The 24717-nt window shown below is 40.9% G+C and overlaps 1 protein-coding gene across 1 annotated transcript in view; it reads right to left on the bottom strand.

Moving 5' to 3' along the window:
- ARHGAP6 (Rho GTPase activating protein 6) overlaps positions 1-24717 on the bottom strand; it is a 482346-nt gene that overhangs the window by 22228 nt on the left and 435401 nt on the right. Inside the window, 4 exon segments of the mRNA XM_008571217.1 lie at positions 7480-7659; positions 16030-16178; positions 17224-17374; positions 19863-19918. Coding sequence (XP_008569439.1) covers positions 7480-7659; positions 16030-16178; positions 17224-17374; positions 19863-19918 — 536 coding nt within the window.

The following is a 24717-nucleotide window of genomic DNA, read 5'->3' as shown; positions in this document are numbered from 1 at the left end:
TTAGTCCATTTTGTGTTGCTATAACAGGATACCTGGGACTGGGTAATTTATAAAGAAAAGAAGTTTATTTGGCTTATGGTTCTGGGATGGTTGCATCTGGCACGGGCCTCAGGCCGCTTCTACTCATGGTGGAAAGTGTAAAGCTGCCAGTGGGTACGAGCAGATCACATGGTGAGAGGAAGCAAGAGAGAGACAGAGAGGAGGTGCCAGGATCCTATAAACAACAAGCTCTTGTGGGAACTAATAGAGCGAGACCTCACTCACTACCCCTCTTGCCCCAGGGAGAGCATTAATCCATTCATGAAGGATCCGCCCCCATGACTCAATCGGTTTCCAACACTGCCACATTGAGGATCAAATTTCCACATGAGTTTTGGAGGGGACAACACATCCAAACTCCATCAGCGGCAAAAGAAAAAAATAAACAAATGGGACTATATCAAACTAAAAAGCTTCTGCACAGCAAAGGAAACAATCAACAGAGTGAAACGACAACCTACAGAGTGGGGGAAAATTTTTGCTAACTATGCATCTGACAAGGGATTAATATCCATAATATACAAGGAACTCAGACAATTATATAGTAAAAAACCAAATAACCCAATTAAAAAATGGGCAAAGGAGCTGAATAGACATTTTTCAAAGAAAGACATACAAATGACCAGCAGGTACATGAAAAAATGCTCAACATCACTAGTCATCAGGGAAATGCAAATTAAAACCACATTGAGATACCATTTCACCCCAGTTAAACTGGGTATAATCAAAAAGATGGTGAATAACAAATGCTGGGGAGGGTGCAGGGAGAAGGGAACACTCCTACACTGTTGGTGGGACTGTAAATTAGTACAACCACTATGGAAAACAGTATGGGGCTTTCTTAAACAACTACAGATAGATCTTCCATATGATCCAGCAATCCCACTTCTGGGTATATACCTAGGGGAATGGAAATCATCATGTCAAAGGGATACCTGAACTCCCATGTTCATCGCAGCTCTGTTTCCAATAGCCAAGACATGGAACCAACCTAAATGTCCATCAGTGGATGATTGGATAAGGGAACTGTGGTCTATCTACACCATGGAATACTACTCTGCCATAAAAAAGAATGAAATGCTCCCATTTGCAACAACATGGATGAGCCTGGAGAAACTTACGTTGAGTGAAATAAGCAAAGCACAGAGGGATAAATGCCACATGTGCTCACTCATATGTGGGAGCTAAGAGAGAAAGAAGGAAGGAAAAGAAAGATCACAGTAGTGCGTTGGGCTTACAAAGGGAGAGAACATTCCTCAGGCTACAAAGTGGAGTGAGGGGGAAAGGGAGAGGGGGAGGGAGGTTGGGGATAATTGGGTGAGGGATACGGGGTACAAATGTAATTTGTGATAATGGGTATACAGCTAGTATGAATCTGGCCCCTGCATCATGGGCATGAGGGGTGACAGTCAGCTTATCTCATTAATATTCATAACTAATAATAAAAAAAAGATCTTCACTCCCTGTTTTCAGATTGGCTAAAATACATTTTCTCTTTCTTTCGCACTAGTGGACACCATATCTGAGATGCCACATCAAAGAAATGATTCACTTAGTAGCTGCATTACTTGGGTAAATGAACTTGGCTTAATCCTCATCAAATGGTAAAATTTAGATAAGCCGATATGTACGTACTGACTAGCCCAACCCCCTGCACATAAACAGCTACGTAAAAAAGGAAATGGAAATCTTATATAATTATCTGGACACATTGGTAGGTTTCTTGTTTGATGATCTGGACGGCTGTTTGATTCCTATTGACTTGGCGTGCAAAAGAGATTTTAGGGAAATGCAATTTGCACGCGGGAACACAGAGAACACAAAGCAAAAAGCTCGGCTTCCCAGCTTGGAATCCTCTTCATAGCCTGTGACCCTTGCTCCCAGCAGTGCTCATCTGAAAGTTCCCACGTGTGCTGAGTGGTCCCCAGCTCAGGCTGACGCCCCAGTGGGGTGGGAACGCGCTGGCTTTCCCACGTCTCCAGTGCACTCTGACTTTTCATCAACCTACAAGGGTGATGGCTTTGCTTCTCCCCGAAAAAACCCTAGTAAGAACCATATCCTATCAGCCCTCAGAATGAGCTCACAGTTTTTTCCCGTCTGCTCTGAAGTTCTTAAGTCCCATAATGATGGGTTTTCTCTGGGATTCATCAATCACAGAAGCAACAATTTCCGGAACAATTAGTGTGTCAATGATTTAGGATAATAGCAATGACCACTTCTAGATATGTGTGATTCTTATCTTTTATTTCCAGTGTTCCCAGAGAGTATCATTCTATGTTAGCCAGTTTCTAAATCATTGTTAATATCAGAAATGGAGGGTAAGGGAATCTGAGGAATATGGACACTGAACCAAAAACAAACAATAGCAACCAAAATACATTTTTCTAGCAATATAAAGAGGCAGTATTTATTCAACAAATAATTACCAAGCACCTATCTTCTGCCAAGTACTTTCTAGACGTTATGGATGTCAGTAACAAAACAAATAAAAATCCCTGCCTTTATAAGGTTTGCATCTTATTAGGCTTCAATAAGTGTAATTAATAACTAAATTATATAGTTAGGTAAACGGTGATACATGTAGAAGAAAAGAGAAAAAAGAGTAGCATAGAGGCTAGGAGTAAATACGTGTGGGAGCAGGTCACAGTATTATACACAGAGGTCAGGGTGGGCTTTATTTCCAAGACAACATTTAAATGTCTTTTGATAGAGCAGGCACTTCATCACTTTAACACATAATAATAGCAGCAGTCTTTTTTTTTTCTTTTCTTTTTTTTTTTGAATGCCTAGTGTATGTCAATCTTGTCCTAGGTGCCTTAAAATGTCATTTCTTTTTTTTTTTTTTTTTCCTTTTTGTCTTTTTTCGTGTCCGGCAACGGATCGCAACCCTCAGTGTTGCGCCTGTACTGGACTGGGACCGGCAACGGGATCGCAACCCTCGGTGCCGCGCCTGCACCTTGCTCAGCCAGTGAGCGGCTGGTCTGTACGTGGGATCCGAACCCTCGGCGGGAGCGCCACCGTGCTCCCAAGCGGCGCACTGTAGCAGTGCGCCACCGGGCTGGCCCTAAAATGTCATTTCTAATTCTCAAAACAATCCTGTAAAGTAGGCCACTTCATCTCATTTTTTTACAACAGGAAAAAGAAGGCTTAAGGAAGTTAAGCATGGGGCACAAGATCACAGATTTTGAATTTTTGGAAGCTCATTCTAAAGCTCATGGTCATTCTACCATACTGGTTTTTCCAAGATGTAGTTTCCTTAGGTGTGGTTAGGAAACTATCAGAACCTCCTGGAGATGTTCTTTAGAAGGTGCAGATTCCTGGGCTCTATCCCAGGGCTGCTCAATCTGCTTCTCTGGGGTGGGCCTAAGAATCTGAATATCTAACAAGTTTCCTTACAACCATTGTATGCTTGAGGTGGGGAATATTATAATCTGCTGTCTCAGTCTTTTGACAGAGCAGTCACAATGGTTGTTATCATGACCTCTTTCCAGCTCTAGGATTTCCAAACCAGAGCCTGAAAAAAAAAAAAAAAAAAAAAAAAAACAATGCAAAGGACTGTCCTAGCCAGATTCTTCAATTAGGTGTCACCCTCTGAATCCAGGTGACTCTTCTGCATTATGGGACAAAGCCAGGTTCTTTTCTGCCCTTTCCCATTAACTCAGATACTGGCCACTTGGGAGAGGCAGTCTCAGCATCAGGAAATGAAGGACATTAGAACACTCAGAACAAACTTTGGGTCTCTGCCAGGCCTCTGTGGGCTTCTATATCCCTTCCACCAGTTCTTCTGCGGAATCACTGCCTCCAGGGTGCGCTCTGCCTTCAAGGACACGCTCACAGCCACTTAACAAGTCTTCCTTTCTAATGCCAACGAAAGCAACACCTTCCTTTCTGAGCTCACAAACCCTTCCAAGGACTGTGAAACTGCACAGTTCCTAACTACCTTTAACCACCAGGCCCTGCCTTTCTGCATCCTGCCTTGTTTGGAATTATACTAATTCTGAAAACCTCTTAAAAACGCAACACAAACTAAAATGAAATAGCTATATACACGATTGCATTTTCATTCACCCACACAGACCAGCTTTGCCAACTGACCACCAGCCTGGTATAACGAGCCACATTTTGAAATGCCAAATATGCAAAGAGAATCTATAATGTGATGAGATTCATTTTCTTCTGTGCTTTTCGGAAATAAAAGAGAGAAAGTCAGTGCTAGGCCATGGAACCATGGAGATCTTAGAATTAGAAAGGATCTTGGATGTCATTTGCTCAAACCCAGTCCTTTGATAGCTAAAGACATAGAAATCTGAGGAGATGAGGTCATGTAGCTAATGTATAGCAGAGACAGAAATACAAGGGTACCTCAAAATGTTTGTGAAAAAATGGATTAAAAAGTAAAACGATCCCATGCTCCTGAGCCATGGTGGTGGAGGGCTGAGGGCCACACATCCCCAACATCTGCAACCAGCCCAGCAATGACCACTGAGCCACTACTGGAAATCCCCTGGTCTTCTCTGCAGGAATGAGGGGGGTGCCACGGGCCTCGACCAACCCCCCACTTCGTACACCTCCCACCCTATTTCCTTCCCCCTTTCCCTCTCCCCCTCCACCCCAACTGCTCTGCAACATCTTAGAATATAAAAAAATAATATTAATAAATAAATTTTTAAAAAGAAACAACATACCGTACCCCACAAATATGTACAAGCAAATGTTAAAATATTTTTTTTAAATCTGAAAAAAAAGAAAAAAGTAATACAAATCTTCCATGAACTTTCTGAAGACCCCTCTCTCTAGTAAAGTTTTCTGGTTCCAGAGCAAGTTTCTTTTTAGAGAACCAGGTCTGGGATCTTTGTCCCTCCTTTCCTCCCCTCCCACTACCCTTTTTCTCAATATATAATTCCCATAATCCATCTAAAGAGATCAGGAGTGATTACATTAATAATTAACTTACTCTGGGAACGATATCTTTAATTCCCCTGTGCCCAAACCTTTTCATATCTGTAAAGAATAATAATTAGTAATATGGAAATCATGTGTCAAAGAACTGCCATCCAGTCATTCATTAATTCAACAAATATTTATCGTTGTTCCTATCATGTCCCAGGCACAGGGGTAATGCAGTAAGAAACTAGATGGAAACAAACAAACAAACAAATCTTGTCATGGAACTTACATTCTAGTGGGGAAACACACAATAAACAAGAGAAATGAGTAAAACCCTATATTAGTAGTGGCAAGTACTAAGGAGAAAAAACAGGGAAAAAGAATATGGAGTGAGAACGTGTGTGTGTGTGTGTGTGTGTGTGTGTGTGTGTGTGTTTGTGGAGCTGCATTTTAGAGAGGTGGCCAGGAAAGGCCTCTTTGAGAAGTAAAGACCATAACTGGGGAATACAAATAGAAGCTACTAACCGAGGGAATCTTGACATCAGTCCCTACAGAGAATGGCAAACCAAGATCAGATTTGGAAAAAGCTGGAAAAGTTGGAACACATGTTTTTCTGCTGTTCTTAGTAATCCAGGTGGCAGCAGCTGTACTTTCAAGGAGACCAGGATGAGTTTTGTTAGCTTCTGAGGTGAAAAGATATGGCTGATGGTTTGTGGTTTCATATAAAGGAGAACTTTGCTTAGAATACAGAATTTAAATAATAGAATTAAGATTGATAAGAGGTGTTATTTTGTTAAAAAGAAATCCAGAGAACATGAAGTAATGCCAAGATTATTTGGCAAGATAATATGTGACTTAAAACTTGATGAAAATGTTGAAAAGTTCAGATATTTGATGCATCCAAGTATGTAATTAATTATGAGAATTTTGGCTGAAGTGTGAAATCTATATAGAGTCAATGACTAATTCAACAGGTTTGGAGAGTTTACCATGTGCGACACAGGGACAGTGCTTCAGAGACACAAAGAGGAGCAAGATACCATTCTACCTCAGTGAACTTTTCACTGTGGTATGTCCATTTTCTTTTCCTCCTGTGCATCCAGCCAGAATACATTTCCCAGCCTCCCTTGAGGTTAAGTGTGGCTTCTGGATAAGTTCTGGCCAACAGGATTTGAGTGAACATGATAGATGCTCTTCTAGGTTTGCCCATAAAATCCTAGAGGATGGCTGAGTCTCAAGATGCAACGGGCTGTGGTTCCTAAATCACTAAATATCTGATTAAAGTTTATGCCAGTGAGATATTTGTGTCTGTTGTGTACAGATGAGGCAGCTCGTGTTGCTTAACTAATGTAACCATTAACGCTTGCATAGACTTTCACAGTTTGCATGACGCTTTCACATACCAAACGATTCTGGTGATCATCCTGGGAATTAGGTCATATTTTAATTTTTCCCATTTCACAGAACCTGAAATTGATGCCTGTCGAATATGGAATTACTTGGTCACAGTCACACACGTAAGGCACCGAGGGCAAATATTCTAAACCACTGACTCTCAAATTACAAAATACAATTGGTATAAGACAAGCATGGAAATAAATCTAATGCAAGGCATTTGATAAGTAGAGACAAACTATTAAGGAGATTCAAGAGATGCAACTAACATTCTTGGTTGAAGGGGCCACAAAAGGCTCTAGTGGAATAGGTAGGCTTTATGGTGTCTGCAAATGGACGAGAGAAGTGGGAGAAGAAACATGGTGAAAGTGCCTGTAAATTTTCACATGCAGTCTGAGTGGTGACAGAAATAGAAGAGAGTTGGCATTTGTTCTAATGTTTCAAGGGAAGCTGGAGCAAGCAATGCAGTTTTATGAAGGAAAACAGGATCTGGTAATTCAATACAAATCAAAAAAAATTTATTGAGTGCCTGCCAGATGGAGGGCCTTCCAAAAGTGTACAGAAGATACAGAGAGGAGATAACAAGGGCACAGCACTTGTTTTAAAGGCATTTATAATCTACTGGGGGAATTGGTCATAAATGACCATAACACAATGTTGAGAAATATAAACATCAATAAGAACAGTAACGGGGTTCAGAGGACAGAGAAGTGGCATGGGAAGGGCAGGTGAAGCTTCATGCGGGAGGTAAAATGTCAAGATTCACCTTGGAGGAGCTGCTGTCACTGAGGATGGTTATGAATATGTGAATTCATGAGGGCCACCGGTAGAATTCCAAAAAGAAGGGTTTTACCAATATTCTGAGCAGGGACACTGCTTTATGAATAATTAAATGACTCCAAAATGTGACCATTGTTTAGGGGACAACAAAATGAAATTTGTAATTCGGGTGTGTTTGGGTGCACATGGAATCACAAACTTACAATGACATCATAGTTATGAGCATTTCTGTTCCTACTGAAACTGCCTGGCTTCCAGTGAATTCGATCAACGGCTGGCACTGCGGACCAGAAGGTGGCGCGCTTGAGCTTCATTACGCCACCACAGGCAACCTCTAGGCAGTTTCCTGAGGCGTCCTGCCACAGAAGGGCCACCTACCATGAACAGGGCTTCGTAATTTTCAATCATCTTCTGCACCACAGCGATGATGGCTGTGCTCTCCTCAGCCCGGGCCGAGCTCTGCACAGAGAACTCTTTGTCTGACGACTTCTGCTTGTGCAGCAGGTTGGGCCCAAATATGGTGGCCAAGTTTAGAGACGTCATTTTGTTCCCAGTGACCTATGGGAGACGAGAACATAGGACTGTTGGTGTGTTTGCTTTTCAAAATGCTGGGTGCCTCAATAATCAATGAAACCTTTTCCTTCTCATTTTTTTTTTTTTTTTCCCTGCAAGGATAATATCATCTTTGTCAGAATCCACGAGGGTGCCAACGTGGGCCTTTGCTTCATTTCTTGGGTTGAAACTCATTGCTGTGGTCATCTCAATAATATATGGAGTAAAAATCTGCAGCTCCAAATTGTCTACTGTGAAACTGGTCCAGATAAAATTTCTATCCTGCCTGTTCTTAAGAAATATTGATGTCCTTCCATCTACCCATCCATCCATTCACCCACCCATTCCTTCATCCATCAATCCATAATCTCTCCATTAATTCATCCACTCAGTACCTACCATAGGCTAGGCATTTTTCATGGATGATAATTATTTTTGAATTTTTCTAATGATGAGGGAGAAATTGGTAAAGGGCCACAAAATTTTTTTTTACACTGTGTAATGATAAAATTAAAAAACAATTTTTTTCTAACGATGATCACAACATGGTCCTTATTTTAAAGGACTGGGGGGGGGGACAAACCTGTCATTTACAGGTAGTGAGTGCTAAGTATGAGGCTATCAACTGCAGAGGCTCCAGGAACACTACCACAAAGGTGGCAGTATTTGCACAAAATCAAGAAGGAAGAGTGGAATTTGCTAGGCTGGAAAGTAGAGGATTTGGGGTAGGGGGCAATTTTACAATGGAGAAAACACCGTATGAAAAGACAGAAACATGTAAAATATGTCAAGGAGCCCCAGGAAGTTCAGCGTGGCAGGTGTTCTGCAGGAAAAGCAGGCAAAGGCAGGTGAGAGGGTCCCTGTGTGTCAGACCAAGGAGCTTAGGTTGTGATCTAAGCGCAAGAGGATTCTGAACAGAGGAGAACGGAGATAGGACTTGCATTTTAGAAAGAGCAATCTACGGACCAGGAGATGGGGGATGCAATGAAGTGAGAGCACCTGGGACACACCACGACAGCCTAGCTTACAGCAGCCAGCATCTCAACCAAGATGAAAGACATAGGGACGAAGAGCAGCTTCCAGAGTTATAGAGGGGATAATGCTGAGGGTGAGGACTCCATGTTTAAACAGCAACAACAACAAAACACAAAGAACAAAAAAAGGGAGAAAAGTAAATGAGGAACATATGGGACCAAGGAGGGGTTCTGTGAACTCCAACACCCTTAAGGAGCCGCTGATGAAGGAGGCTGAAAATGGGTCAGAAGCTAGGAGAATAAGAGAAACCTGTGTCCGGAGGGAACGCTAGGGGACTTAGTTCCAAGTGAGCGAGCCTCTGCGGCAGGTTTTCACCGAGACGTTGCCCTTCCCTCCAGGCTGGGCTCTCTGCTGCTTCCCACGTCCTAGCGAAGAACCATTCCTGGAGGGGCAGGGACGCGCAGCAGGTGCAGGCACGGAAACGGCCAGTGCACACGCTTTGTTCAAAAGGCCTCACAGAGAAGGAGGGAGAAGAAAATGGGAAGAGCTAAAGGGGAGGACGGGGTGAAGGAAGGGAACTATTTTTGGCTTGAAGTATAAAAAAATTACTCATGTTCAATACATTAATAATTAGAAAGCACAGGTAAGCAAAAAAGGAAAAAAAATGTCCACAATTCTGCCACTGCCAAGCACTGCCGTCCATATGCTTTCCTATGCACATACATACCTATGTTATTATTTTCTATTTTAAAACTGGGATCATCCTCCATACGTTATTCTGTAACTTGCTTATTATCTGTTAACACTCTGTTGCATTAATCTTTCCACATCCAAAAAAGTCCTCTGTCTCTAATCTTTGTTGGCGCCTAGCATCTCATTGCACAGAGAGACCATGATTTGTTTTAACCACAGTCAACTGAGGGGCATTTATGTTGTCTTCAATTTTCTGTCATTATAAGAAATGGTACAAAAATATCCTTGAAAAGACATTTTGTGAGCTTGGCTGAGCACGGTCTTAGGAGGAATTCCTTCCAGTCAAATTGCTGTAATAAGGAATATGAGCATTTTTAAGGGCTTGGGAGATCTTTTCATTTATTTCTTCTTCAGATGGAAGGGAGAGTCTGGGTAAGTTTCTCTAGGCCAGGTTTCTCTACCTTGGCACTAGTGAAATTTGGGGCCAGATCATTCTTGCTGTGGGAGCTGTCCTGTGCGTTATAGGATGTTGAGCAGCATTCCCAACCTCAACCCTCTAGGTGCCAGCAGCATCTTCCCCCTCAAGTTATGACAAAAAAAATTATCTCCAGGCATGGCCATATGTCTGCTGTGAGGCAAGATTGCCCCTGGTTGAGAATCACTGTCTACATGAGTTTTTATTTCTCTTGTCAATATCAGTTGAGAATCTAGGACTGCCGGGATAATTATAGGGACCGTGGCTGCTTGGTCGGGATCTTTTGCCTGGGAATGTCTACACAGTCTTTGAGAAGCACGTGGGTGCCCAGCATGGAATTCAGGAGTCCTGATGTATGGCCCACACAAAGCCCCTGGAGCCCTGCCCTCACCTGGTGGAGCCCTGAGCTGGTGGCTGCCCTGCCCTGCAATCCCAGAGTGACACGTGGATTTTGTTCTTTTTAGAAGGCAAGGCTTTTCCAGGTGAATGATTTGCCGCCAAGGAAAATTATTTCATGTGGTAAACACTGGGAATTTGAAAGAAAGTACTCTTTAAATTATTTTTTCTTTGTTTTATTTCACTGATATAAAACTTGACAAGTTTTCACCTTATTTTTTAATTTCTCTTCCTGGAAATTCATGGTTAGGGATAAAATCAAATACGTGTCATTTTCAAACTCCTCCTTTAGAACCCAGAGGCACTTGGAGTGCTTCCCCTCCCCCTTTAAAGCAATATTAGGGTGTTCTCAATTTTTTTAAACATTAACAAATAGAAGATTTTGTTATCTTTTAAAAGAATGTTTAGTGCAAGGACAGTCCAGAGCTGTTTCCATTCTCTTCTTCTCCAGTTGCTATTCTGGGAGTGCAATATGACCCTTCCGTTAAATTGCACATAGATTCCAGCTGTGGACCAAGCCATTGGGGTTTCTTAACACTTTTTGGTTTGGTTTGGTTTTATTGTTTTTTAACCTGAAAAGAAGACTTGCACCTTCTACCTGTGCTCCCCATGTTTTGGCATATATTTACATATATATAGCTGTGTCTAGGTAATGTAATGAGCACTCGAGGCCGTGCCATTATTTCATTACTCAATTAGCCAGCCAATTCAAGGAAATCTTTGGTCTTCACTAAATAAGCATGCTAGATCATTTCTAAGCCTCATGTGAATAGCTTGCACTTATTAGAAGTCTAGTATGTGCAGACACTGGGCTAGAGGCTATTTCAACTCTCTCACTATAAGTGCACGAAGCCCCTGCTGATGTCCTAATCTTATGGATGGGAGATGTGATACCCAGAGCCCAGAGCCAAGAGGTGGCGTGCCAGGGAGGAAGCGGGTGGCCCTGCTCCAGGCAGCCCTACTCTGTCCCCGCAGCCCCTGGGTGCACCTCCTCTTGTTCCCTCATGCTGGGCTCACCCTGCCACGTGTGGGGAATGGGAAGACGAGCTTAAAAGCCACTGGTCCTGCTCAAGTTCCAAAGCCGACCCACCATTCCCTAGAGGTGTGGACCAAAGACCAGTACTCGCAGTCTACGTTGGGGGTTTGTGACTTCTTTTTTGCCTCATAGACCCTTCGAGAACCTAATGCCAGCTAGGGACTCTGTTGCCAGACAAATGCACATTCACACCACGTTCCCACGCAGTGCTAGGGGGTGCTTGGACTGCCTGAAAAACCACTGCTCAGGAGGCTTCAATTTTGTTTCTGCTCTATTCTTTCTAGAAGAAATGAAATGTTTCTTACATTTTAGAATTTCTCTTTTCCCTAAGGAGCAAAGCAAAGAGCAAACTACACAAAATGGAATGAAACAAAATAAACACAAGATAGCAAAACACCACAAGGCAATAAAGTACGCATATTATTTCCCCAAAAAGCACTGATTGACTAGTCAACGATTTTTCTCATGCCCTTCTTCTAGACATCTTTAAGATCTCATTAGTTAATGATGCACTTAATTTTAACCCCCCAGTAGAGAGGAAATATGACGTTCATTTTAGAGATGAGGAAGCAAAGACCTTCCCCTGCCCCAACTCTTTCTCTCCCTCTTCCTCTCTATCCTAAAGTCACGGTCACGGTCATGCAGCAAGGTGCTCACAGAGCCTGTGTGCGCCTTCAAGCTTCTTGACAGTCTGATTCAGTTTTCTTCTATGTTGCAATCCATAAAAACAATGACCTAACAAGTAGATAACACAAACTAACAAATAGGTAGGAGAAGTTGAAAAATGTTCTGTTTCTTGACTATATTTTACAATTTGATTTTTACGCTCCCTCCAGTCTGCCTCATCTATATTCTCTACCTGCTCATGCCAAACCAACTAAAGAAATAATAAACACAGACTCTCTCTCTCCATCCTGTCCCTCTACCCTTAACTACTATGAGAAAGGGTTGAGCCAGCTCCCATCCCTATGTCATGCTTATGTGGTGCCTTCACTCAGTCTCTGTACACCCTTTGGTGTGTAGCTTAACTTCAGTCTCCTCCATGAAGCCATCCCTAAAGTTTCTAGTCCATATTCGTCACTTCTCTGAATCTCTGCAATGACTCTGTGCTGCATTCTCTAATTCTATATCTGCCTTATGTCCTCACCTCCTCCACCTTTTAGATGCCCCAGCATCCTGAGAACATCCCGAGTCATTAGAAAATCCCCGAACAGCAATCATGGGTTTATAAGAACTTAGGGTAGGTGCTCAGGACATACATGATTCAAATACCAAGGCCATTCTTCCATGAAACATTTATAATGGGAATTGTTGTCTGTACTGGCATTTTTACAAAAGCTGCCTAACTTACTCTCCCTCTGTCTCTAACCAAACTACAGCACAGATTATATCACCTGTTATTGAATCCTTCCAAAGATTCACGGCTTAAAAGAATCACCTACCTCTCACAGAGGCATTCAGTACTCTATGAACCTGGCCCAGTTTCCTGTGGCCCCCTCAGTACTCCACTTCACTCTAGTCCAAGGTGGCTGCACGGGCTGCTTGCTCTCTGGTCACTTTTAACCATTTCATGGAAGCAATGCTCTTCGTGTGTTTCTCCTGCTGCTTTAGTCTTTGGTTATTAGTCCTTCATTTTAATGCAAGGTTTCGGTTAAGAGTGTCCAGAAGCCTTTGTAATCCCTTGCTTCCTTGTACAACTTTGCTGTTGCCAGGATCTTTTCATATTCCTTCGAGGAAACTAGGCCTCTCAACCACTGTGTAGTGCAGGTTGAGGAAGTTTTATTCCCCAAGTCCAGATGAGGAAACCCAGATTTAGAAAAATTAATAAACTTATCCAAGAATACATGGCCAGTGAGTTATAGGGCCACCACGTGTTCTCTACCAGGAGTGATTTTGACTCAACCCCCCCACAAGGGAGACTTGGCAGTGTTTGGAGATACTTTTGGTTGTCACATCTTGGTGGGGGGAGTGGGGGCTGGTGCTGCTACTGGCATCTAGTGGGTAGAGGCTGCGGATGCTGCTAAACATCCTACAGTGCACAGGACAGCCCCACAGCACAGAATTACTTGGCCCCAAATATCAATTGTGCAGAGACTGAGAAACGTTGAACTAGACCCATGTGGAGTTTTACTTACTTTCCTCTAATTTCTATTCTGTATTTCTTTTCACAGTAAGTTAGACTGGCTTCTGTTTGAGGCACAGTTGGAACCTGACTAGTCATGGGACCAACACGAACACTAGCTAATATGATTACTTTGTGTAAATTAGAAAAAAGGATGGCCTTCCCCAAGGTCTTTTACTATTATCTGCTGGGATGTTGTCCTAATAACTGTGCAAATCTGCAGTGACTATGGGGTGCGTGGTACCTCCCCCAGAGTTGGGAAATGCACCAATGTGCCCTTCATACAATTCTGAGTGGAGGCTCTCTGGGGATCCTAGATAAGTTACTTAACCCTTCCAGTCCTCAGTTTCCACCTCTGTAACATGGGGACAGTGCTATCTTTCTAGCCTGTGAAGAGGATTATTGGAATGCAGCAAATACAAATCGTCACAAAACACAATTTTCCTGGATTAAAATCAGCACCTTGATGTTGGCAGTTAGGCTAATTTCTTCAATTTGATTAGACATGCAAGTATAAGGTTACATCGTTATATATAGACTTGTAAGGGTCTTTTCCTCTCTTTTTTCCCCCATTTAAAAAAAAAAAAGAATTTCTAGTGCCTTGCAAAAATCATCATTGCTAAGAACTGATCTGCGACTGTGATCATATAGGGTGTTCCTTGTGGGGTTTGTTTTGTAAGAAATTTTCTTTTACAACTAAAATGAAGTTTTGAGTCCACTTCTCTGTCATCTCTCTCCCCACCACATCCCTCCCCAGCATGGCCCCAGGGTTAGAGGCAAGGGGAACAGGATTAGTAGTCGCTCAGACTGTGCCACTTGGCCACAGGTTTCCGGGGGCTCTCGCAGACCTCTCTCCAGTGTTCGGCACCACTGGCTGTGACACTGTGTGCCCCCAGGATCAGCCTTCCCACCACCTCATTCTTGGTGGTGCAAATCCCCTAGCACAAAGCCAGCACATGGTAGAACAGATGTAAATGGCAGCTAGTGTTCCAGCATGCTGTTTCATTTCTACCTATCCAAGAATATTTTCTTTTTGGCATAGACAACCAAGTCCTGTTCAGCATTTGGACTGAAAGAATGTCTGAAAATGACTCTAAAAAGGCAATAGTGAGCTCGATCAAACTGTTAGCTTTCTTCAATGTCTTCTCCATCACCTGAGACTCAACTTCTCCTTCTCACATAATACTTAAGAAACATCAGAAGAGCAATTGAAATACCTACAAAAATGGGGCTCTGCCTTTACCCAGTGATTAGGCAGATGATTCTACATAGCTTCTGTTGTATGTGCAGTTGAGAAAGGCTGACATTCAGACAGGTAATATAACTACTCAACAATTATGAGAATTACAGTATACCCATCGAAGAGCTATGCATGCTGAAACACAGTGTTAGCGCCATATTTTGAAACCCGAAGCCGCAGGAGTTTCACTAATTATAACTACTATAGACATAAATGGCTAACTCAGGAAAGTTCCAATCTCTCACCCCCAGGGAGGAAGAACAGAAGAAATGCAGAATCACCTTTCCGGATGAGAGTGAAAAAAAATTATATAGGACCAGGTCCTTTGGGAAAGCAATTCGACAAATACAGAACTGAATCCACAAGACAGCTGAGTTCTGCTTAGCAAGGATTTAAATAAAAGGTCTTGGGGTTAAGTTTGGAGTGCCTCTGGCCCCTTCTTGTTGATTTACAATGCATGTTAGCACATTAAAGGATCTGAGACCTCCTGGGTGATTCAAGGTCAGGGAGAAGTATGGCTGCATGGTATCAAAGAGAGAAAGGGGGCTTCTGTTTGGCCCCCTTTCTATTATCAGGCAACTTAATCTTCTGTGAAGATTAAATAATAGGCCACTTAAAATTAAGGCCAGCATCTTCTTTAAGGATGAAAAAACATCTTGAACCATATGAGTGTGACCAAAGAGAACCAGAGCCCAAGACCTCAGATTTGGGGGAGGTTACACTGGGGCCTGAGTGGAGACCAGGTCAAACAAGAATATCCCTAATGGGTCCATGGGACTCTGCAGAACCTGCCTGTAGTGGTTGACACCATGTGACATTCAGACGCAATAGCAATGGTCAGCAGATCAGACCTTCTAGTTCCCTGTACACCTGGTTTGGAAAAAGGACTAACCCTCCATTGCATTGAGCCAGTCCCTATTTTGGGGGGAGGGTTAAGGAGAGAAAGGACCCATCAAAAGGGAGATACTAGACTTCTTGTCAATAGCGCAGAGGGGAGCTCCAGGAACAAATTGGAAGAATAAAGAGGTGACATCACATTTGGTCTCCAAGTTAAAGATGCAGATAAAATCAGTTACAAGGACAACAATCTGCTCCCACCCTCATTACTCCACTTTTTCATGGTTGCAAACACCTCTGTAGCTCAATGTTTGTCTTCTTCTAACAAATGGAAATTCCAGGTCTGAAGTCATGCATCATCATGGAAAACAAGAGCTTCATTTGGAACCATCCTTGAAACATACAAGGAGGTTAATGGCCCATGTGCTCTTAGGAACCTTCCCTCCAGAGAGGCCCTGTGTTAGTTCTCTTCCTACACAGATAGGTTGGGGAAGGGGAGGTGTCATTTTCTCCAGTTGAAATGTTTGGCCTTATGGGTGGCTTGCCCTTTTTAAATGGAAGAAAGGAAGAGTCACCGCATCTATGGCAGCAAAGGGTTGTACCTCTTGCCCATCTTTGCTGATGTTGTCATCGGCGTGCCTGGCCACGATGGAGAGGAACTGTAGGAGGCGGTGGAGGGTGTCGCAGTTGCAGGGAGGTAGAAGGTAGATGAGGAGCTGCAAGGTGCCCAGCTGTTCCTCCGGCTCCAACACTAAGCAAGGCAAAGACAGGGCTGTACGTAAGTAAAAGAGGAGCTGGCACCATTCAGGCATGGGGGAAAGGCCTCCTCCCAGCTGTCTTAAGAAAGGGCTATCAAGGCAAGTCCCAGGGCATGCCTTCTCCCACTCTCTAGCAATTTAGTGGTGAGGCTCTGTGAAAGATATAAAGAAAAATTAGACTTGGGGGAATGTAATATCTAGAAAAATCATTATAATCCAGGTGAGAAAGGTAATGAAATCTCCCTTACTTTCTTCTCCCTCCTTTCCCTGGGATTACTCATCACCTACTTTATGGATTTCAGTCTTTCCTTGTTGGCAAATAGTTACTAACAATAGCTGAGAATTGGTGAATGTTCTAAATTTTGAGTTTAGAATGGATTTGAGGCTCTTTTCTATTGAGCAAAACACGAGGGACAGATTTTTTGTTGACAATAACCAAGACACAGCACAAAGACAGTGTCTTTTCTCTCTGTTGTGATCCTATTTGAATCATAGCATTGGAGGAAGGAGTATATAGAGCTGACACAGCTCTGGCCTGTCCCTCTTCCTCTGTGCCTTCCTTTTCTCCTCCATGGGATCAGTGTCTACAGTCTTGAAGCAGCTATATTGAAAGTCCTGGCACAGGGTGATGCCATCTTGCTTCCCCTAAACTATTACCTGTCCCCTTTTCTCACTCTGGGTTCTTGTAGTTCCCTTCTTCCTCGTACCAGAAATACAAACTCACTTTTAGGCACAGACTCAATGTGAACTCTTCCTGATACTCCAACACATCCATTTACAGCACTTTCTACTGTCCTGGAGTCATTTGAAAGCAGTCCAAATTCTTCTTGACTATTTCCATTCATTCTATTGCAACTTTCTTCTTGCTAATTTTCCCCAGGGTAAATCTCAAAAAATTCCCCAAATAGCCCACTCATTTGAGACCAATAAATAAGGACAAAAATGTTATCAGAAAATAGAGTCACAAAGTTTTGATGAGTGAGTTGTACATCCCGGTATTCCAGGGACACTTGCACACACTATGGCTGTATTACGCACAGAGGGTGTTGATGAAAGCTGTGTACAGCTCCCTGGTGAGAAGGGGATCCGGCATGTCCCTCAGGAACTCCTTCAACAAGGCTGCCACATCATGAACACTGTGCTCCTCCTCCAGAGAGACATCAATCCCACGGTCAAATTCCTCACGTAACTATAACAGTTAATATAACAGAAAAATAACAGTTCAAGTGGCAGTCACAGAACCCCATACCTCAACATTCAGTGCCCAGAAGAAGAAGTGCTTTGACATGCAGCAGCTGGTATTAAGTCTGCACAGACCCCAGGAAGGAGAAACAAGCAACTTGTCTCTTTGATCTTTGATAGAGTCTACACAACCCAGCTATGAATACATATATATATTTTAAGTGCATTATCAAATGAAACTATCTGTGCATTTACTGTTAATGATGCAAGCAGAAGGGCTCCATAATGACAACCAGAAAGTTGGGAGGAAGAGCTAAGGGGCAGAAGAAAATCTAGGTCAACTATGAATGTGGGAGGGAGGAATTGATCTGTTATACAGCAGTGCTGCCTGTCACCGATCCTGCCATGTCGGAATTATGATATTTCACTGAGGTATTCAACAAGCAAGCAAGAGATTTTTCTGCAAACAATGAAATTAAAAGCCCCAATAAGATATTCATAACTAAGGCTTAAAAGATGACAATAACTAAACACAAGCTATTTTAGATTTGTCAAAGTAGCCTTCTGAACAGTTACCAGAAGGATCCCCTGCCTTAATCATTACACTAGGTTTGTTAGCATTTGCAGCAGGGGGAAAGAAGGGAGTGAAAACTCCCCACCCTACTTTCATCTCCAACAGCTCAACTTCTCTTATGTGTTGTTCTCTGCTGTGGAAATAACTATGTAAATTCATGAGTCTACACTGTGCAATTAACTTCTGTACGAGTTCATTTGTTCATTCATTTATCCATTCGTTCAGCAAAAATCCACTGCACATTTTCTATGTACCAGGCCCTGCTATAGGCCCTCAGAATTCATTAGTGAGCAAAAAGGCCAACTCCCTCCCCTCCTTCATCTTGCAGACTGGAGATCAGCAGGTAATCCCACACATGACCAGCTCTTTCTACTGTGACTAGTGTTCTAAAGAAAAAGTGCAGGGTGCCAAGACATGAGGTAACAAAATAAAATGCTCAGAGACTCAGTATATATTTCATACTTGAAATCTAATTCTAACTAAGCACTAGCTGTCCTTTCATTGGGTAATCCTTAAATAAATTCCCATGCAAAGGTTTTCCCTTTGGTGGATTCAGATATAACTGATGAATAATTTCTGGTACTCGCCACCTGTCTACCTGATGAATACCTATCACGGTTTTACATTGCTCATTGATTTCAGACAACTTGCCATCAGCATGCATCAAGCAACCAGAAAGAAGAAGGCTTCCATCAGCACACTCCAACTTGTGATCATTCAGATACACTGTGTTTCTTTTCTGAGCACACACGCATGCCGAAAGGACGAACTGTGCAAAGAGCTTGGCCCATGAATAAGAGCGACTGGTTAAATTATGCGATTGTGAATTAATTTCTTAATCTCTCTAAGCCTCGATGAAAGAAGTGGGTAATAGGGGCTACTCTTACAGCAGGTGGGCGGATTCAATGAGAGAATATTTCTGAAAATATTCTGCAATTCTGCAGGTGAGAGGCCTAAGAAATGTTACTGTACTCCCTTCTTGCAAGTCCTGTTGTGGGACAATAAATATTGTTTAATAGTCTTTTGGGTGAGAATTAAGATTAAAAACCAACTGACCAATCAGAAAACATATTTCTTTTGAAAGCCCTTTTTACAAAAAAGATATATGAGGAGGCATTTATTTAAGTTACTTTCCATAATGTAAACAAATACAATTTCTTCAGCTTCATCCAACTAAAAGTTATTTTCTTGCCTTTGTTTTCAAGTTGCTGAGTCCATTTCCTTCTGTTGGAACCAACGGAGGGAAAATAGCATTTTAATTTTCTTTCACCAACAAATGAACTCTTTTTACAAAAGATGGTTTGCCTTTTATAGAACCATCATGAACACAGACACCTGCCTGATCACAGGAACCTAATCCTGAAGATCTACTATTAAACCTCTGTTGCAAAAATGTTGCATAGAGCTGAAAGAAGCCAAGGGGGGGCGGTCTCTACGTGAAAAATTGGGATCAATGGTTCCATGGAACCTTAATAAGAATTATTTATCTTTGAGAAAGTAAAGCTATAAACACAGCATCTTATGTGAAGAGAATGTTAGTGGCACTTTTATATTGCATTTTAGTAAAAATGGGTTCTATACAATTGTTTTCTATTTACCATCACTTACTGATTAGACACTGCCCGAATCTCCTGCTTTTACAGTTTCAGTAGGATGTTTATAAATTAGCTTTGTTTGGGTGTACATTGCGTGGACACATTCAGACATGTTCATGTTTTGAGTGTTTGATCTTAACTCTACAACAACCTTTCTGAGCCTCTGAGTTGTTGCCTTTGACCTCCTGGGACTCGATTATACTGTAATTGACTGGAGGGTAAAGAAAAGATATTCAAAAGGGAATTTGCATAAACTTGAACTTTTCATAAGATCATTCAATTGAAAGTCAAGTGAAACATACAATTAGTTTTCACTTTTCACTTACTTGTCTCACTCTCTTTTTTGAGCTTCCAACTCGGAATATCCCAACTGTCTGGAGTCCTGCAAATAAACAAGCAGAATCAAAACAGAGGAAATCAAAATAGAAACAGAGCAAAATGCCAGCTCGGGGCTGTGACATGCAGAACAATAGTGACTTGACAGCATCCGGGAAGATTTCTTTATCTCACAGTATCTATATTCTCCAGATACCAAAAGGCTATCCCTTTACGCACCAGAATCGTTTCATATTCAACATTTCTGATGAAAAGTTTTCCATGTAATGTATTTCTACACTTTTTCCATATGAAAGAAAATAGTGCAACATTTTCTTCATTATTCAGAAACACCTCCATGTGAATTTCATATGAATTTTTAAAATAGACAGTTCTTGTTTGATCATAATTAAAATGTACTGCTTTAGAGAAAAGCTATAAAATGTAGAAAAATGTAAAGATAATATACTTTTAAAAATACCTGATGCAGAAATAATCACTCTTAAGATTTTGGTTTATTTCTATCCAGACTTTTCTCCATGTATATATATGTATTTACAGAATTGAGATCACACTACACACACACACACACACACACACACACACAATATCTGTCTACACACAGAGAGAATGCTACTGCTTTCCCTCAATATTATAACACGAGAATTTTCATGCCAGTAAAAATTCCTTGTAAATGTCACTTAAAATGGATGTAAAATATTCTATTGTATGAATGAACCAAAATTTACCCATATTCCCCATGAGTGATGTATAGGTTCCCCCAAAACACACATGCTTGATTTGCTATTATAGGTGACCCTACTATGAACAACTCTGTGTACACATCTTTGTTCACATTTCTGATTTTCTTAGAATCATGTCCTAGTTGTGGAATTATAGGGTCAATGTATACAAAAAAGAGTATTCTGTCTCAAAACATCACTAGTGCCAAGGCTGAGAAACCCAGTTCTAAAATATTAGGTCTCTTAAAAAGCACAAATAATATCACTACTACATAAGAGAAATTCCAACAATCATTCTTTAATAACATTAAATTTCCAGTTAACTTCCACATAAGGCTCACAAACTGTGATGTGGTCAATGTGCCTTTTAGTCTCTTAGTATTCTGTCTCAAAACATCACTAGTGCCAAGGCTGAGAAACCCAGTTCTAAAATATTAGGTCTCTTAAAAAGCACAAATAATATCACTACTACATAAGAGAAATTCCAACAATCATTCTTTAATAACATTAAATTTCCAGTTAACTTCCACATAAGGCTCACAAACTGTGATGTGGTCAATGTGCCTTTTAGTCTCTTAAGCTTCCCCTCTCTGTTTTTTTTTTTTTTTTCCCTTATAAATGGTTTCATGAAGAAACAGCATTGGCTTCCCACTGTAGGATCTCCCTGTCTGGATTTGCCACTCCAATATGTCATTTATAATGTTCCTCTCTCCCCTTTATTTCCTGTAAAGAGAGGTGAGAGCTAGAGTTTTCTCTCATTCAGGTGTAATTTTGGGGCAAGAATACTTCATAAAAGATATCTTGTGCTGCCTTCAGGGGGCACAGATGTCTGAATGGCTCTCCTTTTTGTATGGGAGCCATTAATCATCCCACTGATGAGCATCATTTATATCTATTCTTTCACTGGTGGCTTGTTTTGGCTTCATTTGGGACAATCAGTTATAAGAGTGATGCCAGATTAGAGCAGCTAATGGCCACAGGAGGAGAGTTGGTCTGAGAGTAAAGCCGGCAAACAGACAGACAGCAATCACGGCATAACAAATCCTGGATCCACCTGTGTCTGTATCCAAATCCACCTCCCACTATAATAAATAAGAATTGTTGGGGTTTTTTTTGGGGGGGGGCGTGTGCTTTGTTTAATCTAGTTTTACTTGGGTTCCTCTCTCCTGCCACTTAAAGAATTCTGACTAGTATAATATATAATTAAGTTGAAAAAAGTTTAGATCTTTATAACATTATTTCCTTCCATCCCCAAACAAACTAAACACCTTCCTTTGTCCAAATCATGCTTTATATCTTTCGGTAGAGCTTTGCAGTTTTCTTCATAGAATTTTTTTTTCTTATTATTACAGATATTCTGGGTATATTTTTGATTTTAATATGAATTATTTTATTATTATAGTACATAACTGATTATTGCTCTTATACTGGAAATGGATACTTTTAGTATAGTTTTTTTATGCTCTTGCCACATTATGAATTAAATATAATCCTTTTAAAGTTCATTTTCCATGGGTTTTTAGTTAGAAAAAAAGTCCATAAATACCCCATTTTCAGTTATATATCGTATAAGTGCTATCCTGAATTTCCAGAATAATTTGGAAGGATCATAGTGAGAGGCTAGTTACTGCTGATTCACATAAGCACATATTGGAGCTTTACCCTTGGGTGGGAAGGTTGCTTTGCCTCTGTTCTCCAAGGACTTTTGTACCCTGCCTGTTATGACCATCAATTTCTCTGCCTTACAACTAAAGCCAACCCCCAACCCAATTTATTGTTCTTGCCTCTCTGGGACCTCGAAAACCAGATAATCAATCATTTGGTGTAAAATATAAAACTACTTCTTCATCTGCAAAATGAGCATAATAAGCACCCACCTCAAAAGTTGAGCAATGATTCAACTAATTAATGCAAATAGACCACTTAGTATGGGATTGGGCATATACTATGATATAGAGAGAAATAGGCCCTCAGTGAACCAAATGAGTCTTATATGTGCGAAATAGAAAATTCTGATATAATTGTAGGTCTTAGTAATTTTAATTTTGGCTGCACTTATCTTCTTATTCTACATGGTTTTGAATAGTTGAAATTTTTACAGAAGCGCGATATCAAATAGTGTATTTTCTACACAGGTGAGACTATTCATTTGGCTGAATTTCTCCAGGCTCTTCAGAAATGCCTTTTTCTATGATATTATTTCCTCAATTATAGGACTTCTCCACTCAGTAACAATGACTATGGTGCAAAAAATTACTAGTTAGTAACTAGTGAGTGCTGATGGATATAATTCCTTTGTATCTCAATTGACTATAACCTGTTCTAAGGATTTTTTAAAATTTAATTTAGTTTATTTATTTATTTAGGTAGAGCAAGGGACAATATTTAGATAGCCAGTGCCTTTTTCTGGCATAACCTTGCAGTGGTTTTCCTCAAAGAGAAGATACATCGTAACATTCAGCAACCATGACTTAAGATAGTCACTGATAAAAACAGATGCATATCAAAAAAAAGCATGGATCTGACAAAGGAATGTGACTCTGTGTCATGTCCCAGAAGTTGATGTGATCACTTTTCTCCCTTTTTATCAAAAACTGAAATGTAAACTGGACCCAGAAGCGTCTGAATCTCAGGCTTGGGGGCTTCGAGAAACCAGGGCCGGCACAATGAGTGGTAGGTCTCACCCCAAACCAGCCTAAATCCCAGTCAAATAAGATATAGTTGGACTCTGTTATATTCTTGTCTGGTTTTTTGGAAATGTGTGCTTCTGGGAAATTGCAAATGCTTAAGCAATTTTGACCTAATAGGACAGAAAGCATGTGGGTGAAATAACGTAAGGAAGGGTTGTGTACGTGAATACAGATGGCACCAGTCTATTGTCCGCGGCCAGTTTGGGAGAGGATGTAAACACCATTGACAAATGTTTATAAGGCTAAAGTGATTCAAGCCCTCTGCTACCCATTTCAAAAACAGGCAAATAAAGTCTTATATAAAAGAAATGCTTTTGATGATTCCTCTTTTTTCATTGGTTTAAAGTGGCCAAGGTTAATATCTGTTAAATTTGAAGGTGTCCCTTAGTTTTCTGGAGCCATTTATTGAAATACCATGGAAACCTGGAATAGAGTTAGGGCCTTGAAAGGCCAACCAGATTATCTTCTTGCCTTTAGGCCCTAAACCACAGGTTAACTCTTCCAAAGAAGAAAGTGGACTGCCCTGTTTTTGAATACACTTAAAAGAAATACTATTTTATAAAGTGTAATTCATGACGATTTATTTTCAAGAAGAAGATAAAAGACATACCATGCTTTCGTTCATAAAAGCAGTTACTCAGCATGGTACTGGAGTTTTGAGTGATTGGGTTACAACCTTCTTGCTTAGAGTTCTTTTAAATGCTTACAGTTCACTTTCGATATTCTTTATAAGAAAAAAATATAATTCTGAAAGTATGTGTCTCTTTTTCTACCTCCTAGGGAAATTTAGGCTGAATTTACATACTCATAGTACTGAATTCTTCAGTTGCTGAGCTATATTTTAAATAATTCTGTTCAAATAACATTTATTGAACATTTACAGTGTGTTATTCATAATGCTAAGTGTTGAGAATTCAAAATGACTAAAATATTTTCTTTGACTTCCAGTTTACTTCCAAAGGAGAAGACAGACAGATAAACAAGGAGGTTGGGGGGAGTATGTTTAAGGTGCATAAGAATAACTAGGCATGTGAAAGATAAGCTGAAGAAAATAGAAGAACCTACACTTAAAATTTTATATAAACAAATAAGATTCTAATACATTAATTTTTAAGTCACCCATATATTGTCCAGTGATTTCCACATATAATAAGCTTATTAAGAAATTTAGATATACCTTTAATTTTTTTATAAAGTCCCGTTTTCATTAAAAGGAAATAGATGAGAATATTAATGGTATTTATGTCTGCATGGTATCCTCAGAATTTTCTTTGCTTTTCTGTTTCCCTTTATTTTTATTATGATGAGCATATTATTTTTATAGTAAAAAAGTAATTAGGGGGCCGGCCCGGTGGCGCACTGCTACAGTGCGCCGCTTGGGAGTGCGGCAGCGCTCCCGCCGAGGGTTCGGATCCCACATGCAGACCGGTTCC

The sequence above is a fragment of the Galeopterus variegatus genome, unplaced genomic scaffold (genome assembly GCF_000696425.1).
Source record: "Galeopterus variegatus unplaced genomic scaffold, G_variegatus-3.0.2 Scaffold37, whole genome shotgun sequence".
NCBI lineage: Eukaryota > Metazoa > Chordata > Mammalia > Dermoptera > Cynocephalidae > Galeopterus > Galeopterus variegatus.
This window is presented reverse-complemented; position numbering and strand designations above follow the sequence as displayed.